The sequence below is a fragment of the Hemitrygon akajei genome, chromosome 7 (genome assembly GCF_048418815.1).
Source record: "Hemitrygon akajei chromosome 7, sHemAka1.3, whole genome shotgun sequence".
NCBI lineage: Eukaryota > Metazoa > Chordata > Chondrichthyes > Myliobatiformes > Dasyatidae > Hemitrygon > Hemitrygon akajei.
Genome location: NC_133130.1, coordinates 108,108,903 through 108,123,389, shown reverse-complemented (window position 1 = coordinate 108,123,389; position 14,487 = coordinate 108,108,903). Strand labels below are relative to the sequence as shown.

At 51.4% G+C, this 14,487-nt stretch overlaps 1 protein-coding gene across 7 annotated transcripts in view; it reads right to left on the bottom strand.

Annotated features, from left to right (window-relative positions):
- Window positions 1-14,487, bottom strand: part of sytl3 (synaptotagmin-like 3) — a 117,570-nt gene that overhangs the window by 10,445 nt on the left and 92,638 nt on the right. For all 7 annotated transcript variants that reach the window (XM_073051669.1, XM_073051672.1, XM_073051671.1 and 4 more), the window contains exons 8-9: window positions 13,074-13,201; window positions 3,414-3,503 (exon numbers count right to left, since the gene is read on the bottom strand). In XM_073051669.1, coding sequence (XP_072907770.1) covers window positions 3,414-3,503; window positions 13,074-13,201 — 218 coding nt within the window. The remainder of the gene's footprint in view (window positions 1-3,413; window positions 3,504-13,073; window positions 13,202-14,487) is intronic.

The window sequence follows — 14,487 nt, the reverse complement described above, 5'->3', positions numbered from 1 at the left end:
TTCTTTGTCGTGGGGAAAAGATGGTCATTCTCCTGCTCACAGCACCACGTACTTGTAGGAGGAAGGATACCAGGGGCTCCCAGAAACCCACCTCTTGTCCACATTCCAGATCCCTCACGCAATGTCTCTGAATCAGCTGAGCCAGAAGGGGCAGCGGAGCGGGGCAACTGATTAGAGCTGCCCCTCACAACTCCATGACTTGGGTTCAATCCTGAACTCTCAAGTCCTGTCTGTGAGTTGTTTACACGTTCTCCGTGCGGACATGCCAGCTTCCTCCCACGTTGCAAAGATGTGCCAGAGGGTACTTGGGCATTTTCATTTTGCCGAGTGTAGGAGGTGGTAGAGGTGGTATCGGAGTGAAGGATACAGGGACAATTGCTGTGGGATTGGGACTGCACAGAGGCTGAAGAGCCTGTTTCCTCTCTGTGAAGAAGACAAAATATAATGAGGAGCGCCACAAAGGAATCGTGATTATCTTGGACACACACGAGGAAATCTGCAGATGCTGGAAATTCAAGCCACACACACAAAATGCTGGTGGAGCACAGCAGGCCAGGCAGCATCTATAGGGAGAAGCACTGTCAACGTTTCGGGCCGAGACCTTTGGTCAGGACTAACTGAAAGGAAAGATAGTAAGAGATTTGAAAGTAGGAGGGGGAGGGGAAAATGCGAAATGATAGGAGAAGACCGGAGGGGGTGGGGTGAAGCTGAGAGCTGGAAAGGTGATTGGCAAAAGGGATACAGAGCTGGAGAAGGGAAAGGATCATGGGACGGGAGGCCTAGGGAGAAAGAAAGGGGGAGGGGAGCACCAGAGGGAGATGGAGAACAGGCAGAGTGATGGGCAGAAAGAGAGGAAAAAAAGTGGGGAGGAACTAAATATGTCAGGGATGGGGTAAGAAGGGGAGGAGGGGCATTAACGGAAGTTAGAGAAGTCAATGTTCATGCCATCAGGTTGGAGGCTACCCAGCTGGTATATAAGGTGTTGTTCCTCCAACCTGAGTGTGGCTTCATCTTGACAGTAGAGGAGGCCATGGATAGACATATCAGAATGGGAATGGGACGTGGAATTAAAATGTGTGGCCACTGGGAGATCCTGCTTTTTCTGGCGGACCGAGCGTAGGTGTTCAGTGAAACGGTCTCCCAGTCTGTATCGGGTCTCACCAATATATAAAAGACCACACCGGGAGCACCGGACGCAGTATACCACACCAGCCGACTCACAGGAGAAGTATCGCCTCACCTGAAAGGACTGTCTGGGGCCCTGAATAGTGGTGAGGGAGGAAGTGTAAGGGCAGGTGTAGCACTTGTTCTGCTTACAAGGATAAGTGCCAGGAGGGAGATCGGTGGGAAGGGATGGGGGGGACGAGTGGACAAGGGAGTCGCATAGGGAGCAATCCCTGCGGAAAGCAGAGTGGGGGAGGGAAAGATGAGCTTGGTAGTGGGATCCCATTGGAGGTGGCGGAAGTTACGGAGAATTATACGTTGGACCTGAAGGCTGGTGGGGTGGTAGGTGAGGACAAGGGGGACCCTCTCCCGAGTGGGGTGGTGGGTGGATGGGGTGAGGGCAAATGTGCGGGAAATGTGAGAGATGCGTTTGAGAGCAGAGTTGATGGTGGACGAAGGGAAGCCCCTTTGTTTAAAAAAGGAAGACATCTCTTTCATCCTGGAATGAAAAGCCTCATCCTGAGAGTAGATGCGGTGGAGACGGAGGAATTGTGAGAAGGGGGTGGCATTTTTGCAAGAGACAGGGTGGGAAGAGGAATAGTCCAGGTAGCTGTGAGAGTCTGTAGGCTTATAGTAGATATCAGTAGATAAGCCGTCTCCAGAAATGGAGACATAAAGATCAAGAAAGGGGAGGGAGGTGTCGGAAATGGACCAGGTGAATTTGAGGGCAGGGTGAAAGTTGGAGGCAAAGTTAATGAGGTTGACGAGCTCAGCATGTGTGCAGGAGGCAGCGCCAATGCAGTCGTCGATGTAGCAAAGGAAAAGAGGGGGACGGATACCCGTATAGTCTTGGAACATAGACTGTTCCACAAAGCTAACGAAAAGGCAGGCATAACTGGGACCCATATGGGTGCCCATGGCTACACCTTTGGTTTGGAGGAAGTGGGAGGAGCCAAAGGAGAAATTACTGAGAGTAAGAACTAATTCCGCTAGACGGAGGAGAGTGATTATCTCGGATTTCACTTACTGGTGTCGTTTTAAAGACATCAACCTGTCTTAGCAAGAGGATGGAGCAGCTTTCAGGAGACATGTTCTGGGGGAAACCGGGAAGGCGGGCAAAAGGACATCGATAGGATGCAGAGCTGGGCGGAGAAGTGGCAGATGGAGGTCAACCCATAAAGGTGTGAAGGGATTCACTTCGGAAGGCAAATTTGAAGGCGGAATACAGGGTTAATAGTAGGATTCTTACCAGTGTGGAGGAACAAAGGGATGTTGGGAGCAACATCCACAGATCCCTCGAAGTTGTCACACAAGTTGTGAGGGTGGTTAGGGTGTACGGCGTGTTGGCCCCATTAGTCAGGGGGGGTTGAGTTCAAGAGCCACGAGGTAATGTTGCAGCTCTAGAAAACCCTGGCTAGACCACACTTGGAATATTGTTTTCAGTTCTGGGCGCCTCATTGTAGGAAAGATGTGGAGGTTTCAGAGAGGGTGCGGAGGAGATTTACCAGGATGTTGCCTGAATTAGAGAACATGTCTGATGAAGACTGGTTGAGAAAACTAGGGTTTTTCTTTCTTGAATGAAGAAAGATGAGAGGTGACTTGATAGGGGTGTACAAGATGATTAGAGTTTTTCCCAGAAATAACTAATGCAAGGGTGATTGGAGGAAAGTTTAGAGAGGATATCTCAGGTAAGTTTTTTTTTTAATACAATGGGTGGTGGGTGCATGGAACGTCCTGGTGGGGTGATGATAGAGGCAGATACATTAGTGTCATTAAGAAACTCTTAGATAGGCACATGGATGATAGAAAAATCGAGGACTTTGTAGGAGCGATCTTAGAGTAGGTTAAAAAGTCACACAGCACTGTTCTAACAGAAGCAAAATTCTTGTTTTGTCAAAGGAGGAGGGAGCAATGAGAAATGGTGGTATTCACTCGGAGTAGCAGAATGTGAACGGAGCCGAGGGGAGGCACAGAGAGAAATGGGTGCCGAAGGAAATACCTTCAATCACTGGAAGTGAGAACGGGGAGGGGAGGGCGTGGGTGATCTCGGGCACTGGGTTCAAGGGGGCGAGAGGAGGACTGGTTGGGTTGAGTGGGGGTATGAGTGGTATGAGTAGGAGGGGCAAGGAGGATGTGGTATGGAAAGACTAAGGAATGAGCAACTTAAGGGTGAGGCCCAGCCAGGGAAGTGGCAATGTTGCAAACCCCACCCTCACATTCACCACCCCCCCCCCCAGTGTGGGACTGACCTGCTCCATCTGCTGCAGAGTCTCTTCCTGGGAGCTTCCTTGGTCTCTGTCGCTCACCTTGCCGAGGCCCTGGAGGATGGCGGGAGACAGCTGCCAACAAGCAGAGACATCCAGTCAGTGACGTTCCCCTCACCTTACTGGTTGTGATAGGGCATTCACCCTGGGGCTGTGGGTCGGGAGGGGAGGGTGAGTGGGGTTGGGGGAGAGTGCCTGGTGGGATCAGCCGCTGTGCTGTACCATGCTGGTTTCTGAAGGTTGGAGAGGAGATGGACGTGGCCTCTGGAGGCTCAGATCGGACCCCTATCATGAGCAGCTAACTACAACTCCCACAGTGACAAGAATTAGATGAAAATTATAACGGCACCTCCCACTTGCTATTCACACCCACCGTGAGGAAGTATGGCAGGGAAGGATCCCGACAACTGCCAAACAGTTGTTGCGTTGCCTGCGGCAACAGGCGGGCATGGGGAAGCAGGGAGTCTGAGGGCATGAGTCATGAGGGCAAAGGTCGGCAGTGAAGGATGGGACCAGAGTTCTGGAGACCATTAGTTGAGTTGTCTAAGGGGAGGGTCATTTCCAGGGATCTGGTCTACGGGCACCTGTACTGACGGTCTGGTGACTGGAGCGCCCACCTTGACGGCCCAGTCTCGGACAATGCCTCCACACCAACGGTCACCCACATAAACAACACTGAACCGGGATCCGGCTGGGATGCCCCCAGACTGCAGGACAGTGTTCCTGATCCCATTCTTGGTGACTGCTTTCCCTGGTTTGTGCTGCCTCTCACTGCGGTTTGTGCACTCGGATGCCAAGGATGAGGCCAAGGATGAGCGGCAGGAAGAGGCCACACTGTTACGTGAGTCCGCTTCACCCATTAATCATCTCTTATGCATCCCACACCTTTGAGGTTGTGTCCACCGCTGTCCGTTCCCACCACAGTATGTTCCTCAGGGCTCCATGCGCTCAACCCCAGGAGTTTTCCATTTAAGTCCTGACCTCTTCGTCCTGAGACCGTGTCTCTCTGGCTCCAGACTGAGCAGCTAGAATATCTCCTGCATCCTCTATATGCTCCAATGGATACTCCAATCAGATCTCCACTCACTCCTCCGATTCTAGTTCTCTTCAGCCCATTCTTAACAGATTAAGTCACTTTTGCTAGGAACAAGCCTGAACTGCTTCCAGTCCTAATGTGCCAGACACTAGAAATGATGACAGTACCCCAGACACGACGCAGGGAGGGGTAACTAATCGGCCATGATGGAATGGCGGAGCAGACTCAGTTTGCCCAGTGGCCCAATTCTGCTCCTCCACGTTATGGTCTGCTCAATCTGTGGGCTCACTCGAGGTAGGTACAGTTGGAGTGAAACCTACACACTCCAGTACTCCAACTCTCTTGGAAAAGCCCAGCAGAGGACTTTCGTACACAAGAAAAAACTGGTAGGCCTGTCAAGATAAAGGAGAATCTCACAGCATTTTCTTGGTGGGCATTTGAGTAACCGAGGAAAGAGTAGAGACTTTAGGGGACCAAATGGAACCATGTATGCTGAGAACCGGAGGGTGTGAGTCAGGTCTGGGTTCACCAAAAAGGACACTGCAGCTGGAGAATTCAGAATAAAGTTCCAGAACATATTATCATCAAAAAGCAGAAGGTATTAGATGTATTTGTGGGCTTAAAGGTTGATTAATCCCCAGGACCTGATGAAATATATCTGAGACCGCTGGGAGAGGCAAACATGAAGATAATGGGTGGCAAGAGATTTTTAAATCATCATTGTTCACAGGTGAGGTGCCAGGTGAATGGAGAACAGGGAATGCAGAGCCAAAACTTTGCACCAGTCTTCCTCATGGGGGACTCTAGGTGCCAACAGAATGGAAGAACAAGTCTTCCTTTAATTCCCTGAGTACAAGTCTCCATCCTTGATGGCATGCACCCAGATAGCTGCAGAATTCCAGGAGCATAGCAATGTATTTGAAAGCAGCCAAGGCAACTCCCCTGTTCAAGGAGGAAGGAAGACCAAAGGCAGGGATCTACAGATCTGTTAATTGAGTATCTGTTGCTAGTAAGATGCTGGAGTCAATACTGAAAAAAAGAAACAGAATATCATTCTGGAAAGTTTAATCTAACCTTGACAACATGACTTCAAGAAAGGCAAATCATGCTTGACAAACCTGCTTGTGTTCTTTGAGAGGAAGCAGAGTAGGTGATTGGGGAGTCTGTAGACGTAGTATATATTGCACTTCAAGAGGCACTTGACAAGGTGCTGCCATGGAGGCTTGTGTACAGGTATTGGAGATGTGTTAGCATGGATTGAAAACTTGCTGGTGCTTGGAATATATGAACTAGTGGAGCATTCCAGGGATCAGCTCTTGGCCCACAATCTCTCACTATTTATAGGCATGACCTAGAAGAGGGGAGGAAGCAAGTTTGCTGATGACACAAGGACAAGTTGAAATGAGGATATTATGACTTTATGATAGTTTATAGAGCAGATTGACTGAGTGATTGGGCAATTGGAGGTAAATCCCATTTATTTATCTGTTTATTTATTGAGATTCAGTGTGGAACTGGCCCTTCCGGCCCTTTGAGCCGCACTGCCCAGTAACTCCCCAATTTAACCCTTGCCTAATCACGGGACAGTTTACAATGACCAATTAACCTACCAACCAGCACGCCTCTGGACTGTGGGAGGAAACTGGAGCACCCGGTGAAGGGGAGAACGAATAAGCTCACACAGGCAGCAGCAGAAATTGAACCCGGGTCGCTGGAACTGTAAAGCATTGTGCTAACCACTACGCTACCCTGCCACCCCAAGTGCAAAGTGCACGACCTCACACTTGCCCACATTACACTCCACTTACCAGGGTTTTGCCCAATCACTCAGTCTCCCTACAACTCACTGCAACGTCAGGTCATGCACTTTGGTGAGGGAAGTCAAAATGAGGATTATTACTTCAATACAGAGAGAATGCAGGTGAGTGAAATATAGAGGGATCTACGTGCTCCAGTGCATGTATTACCGACAGTAGAAAGTGTCAGATAACCGAGATGGTAAATGCCGTGTGGTCCCTATTGTGACAGGGTTAGAGTTTAGAAATAGTTTGAGTGTGTTACACTTGTACAGGGCCTCACCTTGAGTACTGGGCATAGTTTTGTCCCCTTACCAGCATCCAGGATGTGGTAACACTGAAGGGAGTACAAAGGGGATTCACCAAGCTAATTCAAGAGATCCAGAGAGATATCCAGATTCAAGAGATCGAGAGAGGCCAAACTGGTTCGGTTGGTATTCAAGAATCTAAAGGGGTGTGCCAAATAGATGCAAAGATATCCCTGATGTACCGTGGGATTTCTCTACCACAGAGTAATGTGTATGCCAAATGACTGCAAGTATTTAAAGATGGAAAATGTTTGAAGGACCAAGGACTGAGGGAGATCGGAACTGGCACAGATGGGAGTCAAGGTCAGAATGGATCAGCACATTAAATGGTGGGGGGGGGAGGGGGCAGAGTGGAATACTCCGAATTTGTTGTCTTCCTGCATGGGTACTCGATGGCCAGCATGGACGTGATTGGCAAGTGGCCTTTTTTCACTGCCCTATGACTCTGTCGACTACTGATTCTCATTTTCGGCATTGCCTGAGCTGCACTCCAGTTGGCCTTGGGGTCACTCACTACAGGGTGTATGGACCAGATCTGTCCAAGGTCCTGCTGGGGTCACTCACTACAGGGTCAATAGAGCAGATCTGTCCAGGGACCTGCTGGGGTCACTCACTACAGGGTCAATAGACCAGATCTGTCCAGGGTCCTGCTGGGGTCACTCACTACAGGGTCAATAGACCAGATCTGTCCAGGGTCCTGCTGGGGTCACTCAATACAGGGTCAATAGACCAGATCTGTCCAGGGTCCTGCTGGGGTCACTTACTACAGGGTCAATACACCAGATCTGTCCAGTGTCGTGCTGGGGTCACTCAATACAGGGTCAATAGACCAGATCTGTCCAGGGTCCTGCTGGGGTCACTTACTACAGGGTCAATACACCAGATCTGTCCAGTGTCGTGCTGGGGTCACTCACTACAGGGTCAATAGACCAGATCTGTCCAGGGTCCTGCTGGGGTCACTCACGACAGGGCGTATGGACCAGATCTGTCCAGGGTCCTGCTGGGGTCACTCACTACAGGGTCAATGGACCAGATCTGTCCAGGGTCTTGCTGGGGTCACTCACTACACGGTGTATGGACCAGGTCTGTCCAGGGTCCTGCTGGGGTCACTCACTACAGGGTGTATGGACCAGATCTGTTCAAGGTCCTGCTGGGGTCACTCACTACAGGGTCAATAGTGCAGATCTGTCCAGGGTCCTGCTGGGGTCACGCACTACAGGGTGTATGGACCAGATCTGTCCAGGGTCCTGCTGGGGTCACTCACTACAGGGTCAATAGACCAAATCTGTCCAGGATCCTGCGGGGGTCACTCACTACAGGGTGTATGGACCAGATCTGTCCAGGGTCCTGCTGGGGTCACTCACTACAGGGTGTATGGACCAGATCTGTCCAAGGTCCTGCTGGGGTCACTCACTACAGGGTCAATAGTCCAGATCTGTCCAGGGTCCTGCTGGGGTCACGCACTACAGGGTGTAAGGACCAGATCTGTCCAGGGTCCTGCTGGGGTCACTCACTACAGGGTCAATAGACCAGATCTGTCCAGGATCCTGCGGGGGTCACTCACTACAGGGTGTATGGACCAGATCTGTCCAAGGTCCTGCTGGGGTCACTCACTACAGGGTCAATAGTCCAGATCTGTCCAGGGTCCTGCTGGGGTCACGCACTACAGGGTGTATGGACCAGATCTGTCCAGGGTCCTGCTGGGGTCACTCACTACAGGGTCAATAGACCAGATCTGTCCAGGATCCTGCGGGGGTCACTCACTACAGGGTGTATGGACCAGATCTGTCCAGGGTCCTGCTGGGGTCACTCACTACAGGGTGTATGGACCAGATCTGTCCAGGGTCCTGCTGGGGTCACTCACTACAGGGTGTATGGACCAGATCTGTCCAGGGTCCTGCTGGGGTCACGCACTACAGGGTGTATGGACCAGATCTGTCCAGGGTCCTGCTGGGGTCACTCACTACAGGGTCAATAGACCAGATCTGTCCAGGATCCTGCAGGGGTCACTCAATACAGGGTCAATAGACCAGATCTGTCCAGGGTCCTGCTAGGGTCACTCACTACAGGGTGTATGGACCAGATCTGTCCAGGGTCCTGCTGGGGTCACTCACTACTGGGTGTATGGACCAGATCTGTCCAGGGTCCTGCTGGGGTCACTCACTACAGGGTGTATGGACCAGATCTGTCCAGGATCCTGCAGGGGTCACTCAATACAGGGTCAATAGACCAGATCTGTCCAGGGTCCTGCTGGGGTCACTCACTACAGGGTCAATAGACCAGATCTGTCCAGGATCCTGCGGGGGTCACTCACTACAGGGTGTATGGACCAGATCTGTCCAAGGTCCTGCTGGGGTCACTCACTACAGGGTCAATAGTCCAGATCTGTCCAGGGTCCTGCTGGGGTCACGCACTACAGGGTGTATGGACCAGATCTGTCCAGGGTCCTGCTGGGGTCACTCACTACAGGGTCAATAGACCAGATCTGTCCAGGATCCTGCGGGGGTCACTCACTACAGGGTGTATGGACCAGATCTGTCCAGGGTCCTGCTGGGGTCACTCACTACAGGGTGTATGGACCAGATCTGTCCAGGGTCCTGCTGGGGTCACTCACTACAGGGTGTATGGACCAGATCTGTCCAGGGTCCTGCTGGGGTCACGCACTACAGGGTGTATGGACCAGATCTGTCCAGGGTCCTGCTGGGGTCACTCACTACAGGGTCAATAGACCAGATCTGTCCAGGATCCTGCAGGGGTCACTCAATACAGGGTCAATAGACCAGATCTGTCCAGGGTCCTGCTAGGGTCACTCACTACAGGGTGTATGGACCAGATCTGTCCAGGGTCCTGCTGGGGTCACTCACTACTGGGTGTATGGACCAGATCTGTCCAGGGTCCTGCTGGGGTCACTCACTACAGGGTGTATGGACCAGATCTGTCCAGGATCCTGCAGGGGTCACTCAATACAGGGTCAATAGACCAGATCTGTCCAGGGTCCTGCTAGGGTCACTCACTACAGGGTGTATGGACCAGATCTGTCCAGGGTCCTGCTGGGGTCACTCACTACTGGGTGTATGGACCAGATCTGTCCAGGGTCCTGCTGGGGTCACTCACTACAGGGTGTATGGACCAGATCTGTCCAGGGTCCTGCTGGGGTCACTCACTACAGGGTGTATGGACCAGATCTGTCCAGGGTCCTGCTGGGGTCACTCACTACAGGGTGTATGGACCAGATCTGTCCAGGGTCTTGCTGGGGTCACTCACTACAGGGTGTATGGACCAGATCTGTCCAGGGTCCTGCTGGGGTCACTCACTACAGGGTGTATGGACCAGATCTGTCCAGGGTCCTGCTGGGGTCACTCACTACAAGGTGTATGGACCAGATCTGTCCAGGGTCCAGCTGGGGTCACTCACTACAGGGTGTATGGACCAGATCTGTCCAGGGTCCTGCTGGGGTCACTTACTACAGGGTGTATGGACCAGATCTGTCCAGGGTCCTGCTGGGGACACTCACTACTGGGTGTATGGACCAGATCTGTCCAGGGTCCTGCTGGGGTCACTCACTACAGGGTGTATGGACCAGATCTGTCCAGGATCCTGCTGGGGTCACTCACTACAGGGTGTATGGACCAGATCTGTCCAGGATCCTGCTGGGGACACTCACTACTGGGTGTATGGACCAGATCTGTCCAGGGTCCTGCTGGGCTCACTCACTACAGGGTGTATGGACCAGATCTGTCCAGGGTCCTGCTGGGCTCACTCACTACAGGGTGTATGGACCAGATCTGTCCAGGGTCCTGCTGGGGTCACTTACTACAGGGTCAATGAAACAGATGATGCAGGGCCTGTGGTTTTTATCGGGCTTGCTTTGGTACGACCACTAGGGAATGTCGACCGCCTTCCAGCTTTGTCAGTGCCAGCACATCGGACATCAGAGGTCTGTGAACACCGTGGGTTCCAGCTGTCGACTGTTCATTACAGACACCCTCTCAGGGTGACACTTCCTGTGTGACACGGGTGCTCAAGTGAGTGTGCTGCCAACATCGCCTATTGACGTGAAGGCAAAGAGCGACGAAACCTCGCTGGAGGCCACCAACGGCAGCAAGGTCCAGACTTTCGGGATACAACGGGTGAGGCTCTGCTTCAGTGGGCGATGTTATACACGCGGGTCTTCATCCTGGCTGACGTGGCCAGGCCTCTGCTTGGTGCAGATTTCCCGTGAGCCCGAGGACTGTCAGTCGATCTGAAGATCTGGTGGCTTGTGGATGGCAAGGATTTTGGGTCGTTACCCTGCTTCCCCGGTAGGTTTCCCCACAACGACTTTGTAAGCGCATGTGAGTTTCCTCGACTGCTGGGTGAATTCCCAAACCCGACCAAACTTACATTGTTTGTGTGGCATGGCCTTAGAAAGGACGTGCCTGTGTGGAGTGCCCATGGGCAAAAATTAACCGTCATTTCCAGGGGCTATTGGCACCTTTTGAAGTCCCTGAGTGATGGTTTGACCACGTCAATGTGGACCTTGTTGGTCCTCTTCACCACCCCCCACCCCGTGGTTTCACACACCTCCTAACCACGGTGGACCGTACCACCAGATGGGCAGAGGTCATCCCTCTAGCATTGATAATGGCTGCAGATGTGGCACGGGCATTCACCGGCTCGGTCTGGCACCTCATCTGAGATTTCTTCCAACCGTGGTCCCCCAATTCATTTCAGACCACGGGGTTGCGATGGCCCAGAACCTCGGTGTTAGGCTATATCACACCACGACGTATCACGTGCCGTCCAATGGCCTATACGGCTGCCCTAACCAATGAGTCATCTCCCGTGGGTCGTGCTGGGGCTCAGAACAGCTCCAAAAGAGGACCTGCAGTGTCTGTGGCTGAGTTGGGATACAGGCAGCCGTAACGATTGCCAAGTGGCTCACCCCTGATGCCACAACCGCCTGGTCGGTCTCCCAACAGCGTTCCACCCTCCTCAATAAATTCAATTCCTTTGCTCCTATTCCTACTTCCCATCATGCCATACAACCCTATTGGGTTCCCGTTGACCTACCAGTTTCAGTGAATCCTGGGGGGGCTTGAGTAGGGTAACGTAATCGGTGGAAACATACAGAATTCACAACCACCTGAATTGAGTTGGGGTTCTCTTTAAGAGGCTGGTCTGACGTGATGACATAATTATTTAAAGGACTTTTAGTTCACTTTGTGCTCAGTTTTTAGTGTCCAATCAATGAGTTTCTACGGCTATTTCTCCACATAATGTGTCTCCACAATTTTATTTATGAAAACCTACAGGGTCATTTAAGACATGGTCAGTGGACCAGATCTGTCCAGGGTTAGGAGAGGGTCAGTGGACCAGATCTGTCCAGGGTCAGGACAGGGTCAGTGGACCAGATCTGTCCAGGGTCAGGAGAGGGTCAGTGGACCAGATCTGTCCAGGGTCAGGACAGGGTCAATTTGCCTATATTTGGCTCATATCCTTGTAAACATTTCTGATCAATGTACCTGTCCAAATATGTTTTAAATGCTATTAATGTCTCAGCCAGTTCCTCTGGCTGCTCAACCCATATAGACAGCACCCTTGTGAAAAACGTGCCCTTTAGATTCCCTCTAAAGCTTCCCCCTCTCACTTTAAACCCAAACCCTCTAGGTTTAGATTCCAGTGAAACCTGGTGGTGGGTGGAGATATATCTCTACCCAAGGAGGTGTAAGGCACTCCTTCCCTCTGCAGGTCGCCCTTGGGCAAGGTTTAGCACCTGCTTAGCCCCCCAATCAAGGTCACTTAAAGCCAAGGCAAATCACTTCCGTAGAAAAATTTGCCAAGAGCAATCATGGTCAGGGAAAGACCATGATCACCCACGTCATACAACACAACACATAATGATGATGTCAAACAACACGGCACATAATGATGATGTCAAACAACATGGCACATAATGATGATGATGCTCCTGGGGAAAATAATACTGTGACCATTCATCCTGTGTAGGGCCCTCAAGATAGTATAGACCTCAGTAAAGTTACCCATCACTTTCCAGTCCCTCCTTATGACTCAAGTCCTCCAGACCTGGTAATACGGTGAGAATCCTTCCTGCAGCTTAACACATCCTTCCTGTAGGTGGGGGGCTGGAACTGCACACAATACGTTAAGTGTGGTCTCACCAGCTGCAACGTAACATCACAACTCTTATTCTCAATGCTTTGGCTGATGAATCATACCAAGCGCTTCCTTCACCAGCCTGTGTCGCCACTTTCAGGGAACTGTGTGCTGTACCCCCAGGGCTCTGTTCTGCCACAGTCTCTGTGGCCCTGCCGTTTACTGTCTATACCATACCCTGTCCTACCGGAGAAGAGCACTCACACTGCTCTGAGTTAAATCCCATCTGCCTTTGCTTGGTCCACTTCCCCAGTTGATTTGGAGTCAGTACTACTTCCCAGTTGTTCCTGGAGCTTTGAACCAGGTCAACATCGGTAATGAACACAGAGAAAACGTTTCCACTATTTACCTTGCTTGCACTGGTTAGGGCTGTGTCGGACAGACTTCTCTCCTTCTTCAACTCACAAGCTTTGGGCACATAACTTGCTGAGAGCAGCTGACTGTCCTTCGGCACATCTTCATGAGATTTGGAGATTTCTGCAGAAAGACACGTTTCAGCAATAAAGTGGAGATTTCATTTCATTCAAGCTTCCTTTGATAATCCCACTCTGGTTGAGGAGATAGATCCAAATTTGACGTTTCTTTCCCCCCGTCACATACTTGAAAATCCACCAGCGGCTGATCACAAGAGTCAACGCTTCCCCCGGCCGTGTCTCCGAGTGCAGCCCCATTTTCAGTGGCGGCCGGAAAGCTGGAGTAAGTTATGGCGGCACAGCAACGTCGTGGCCAGCACAACGCTTTACAGTACCAGTGACCCGGGTTCAATTCCCATCGCACGGTAGTGTAGTGATTAGCACAACACTTTACAGTACCAGTGACTGGGTTTAATTCCCATCGCACGGTAGTGTAGTGGTTAACACAACACTTTACAGTACCAGTGACCCGGTTCAATTCCCATCACACGGTAGTGTAGTGATTAGCACAATGCTTTACAGTACCAATGACCCGGGTTCAATTCCCATCGCACGGTAGTGTAGTGATTAGCACAACGCTTTACAGTACCAATGACCCGGGTTCAATTCCCATCGCACGGTAGTGTAGTGATTAGCACAACGCTTTACAGTACCAATGACCCGGGTTCAATTCCCATCGCACGGTAGTGTACTGGTTAGCACAACGCTTTACAGTACCAATGACCCGGGTTCAATTCCCATCGCACGGTAGTGTAGTGGCCAGCACAACGGTTTACAGTACCAGTGACCCGGGTTCAATTCCCATCGCACGGTAGTGTAGTGGTTAACACAACACTTTACAGTACCAGTGACCCGGGTTCAATTCCCATCGCACGGTAGTGTAGTGGTTAACACAACACTTTACAGTACCAGTGACCCGGGTTCAATTCCCATCGCACGGTAGTGTAGTGGCCAGCACAACGGTTTACAGTACCAGTGACCCGGGTTCAATTCCCGCCGCTCTCTGCAAGGAGTTTGTATGTTTGCCAATGACCGTGTGGGTTTCCTCCCACAGTCCGAAGGTGTACCGGTTGATAGATTAATGGTCATTGTAAATTGTCCTGTGATTAGGCTGTGGGGGATTGGGGGGGTAGCATGGCTCAAAGGGACAGAAGGCTCTCAGTAAATAAATACAGAAAGCTGAGGTGAGAGAGCGAGGGAGCAGTCTTCAGAGAAGGGAGTGGGGCGGAAGACTAGACAGCCAGCATTGTATCAGGTAGAGCCTGAAGGATACGAGCCTGGGATTGCGGCTCCTCCTCTTAAACCCTTTCTGCAGACAACTTCCATAAGTGACTGCGTTTTCTGTGACGT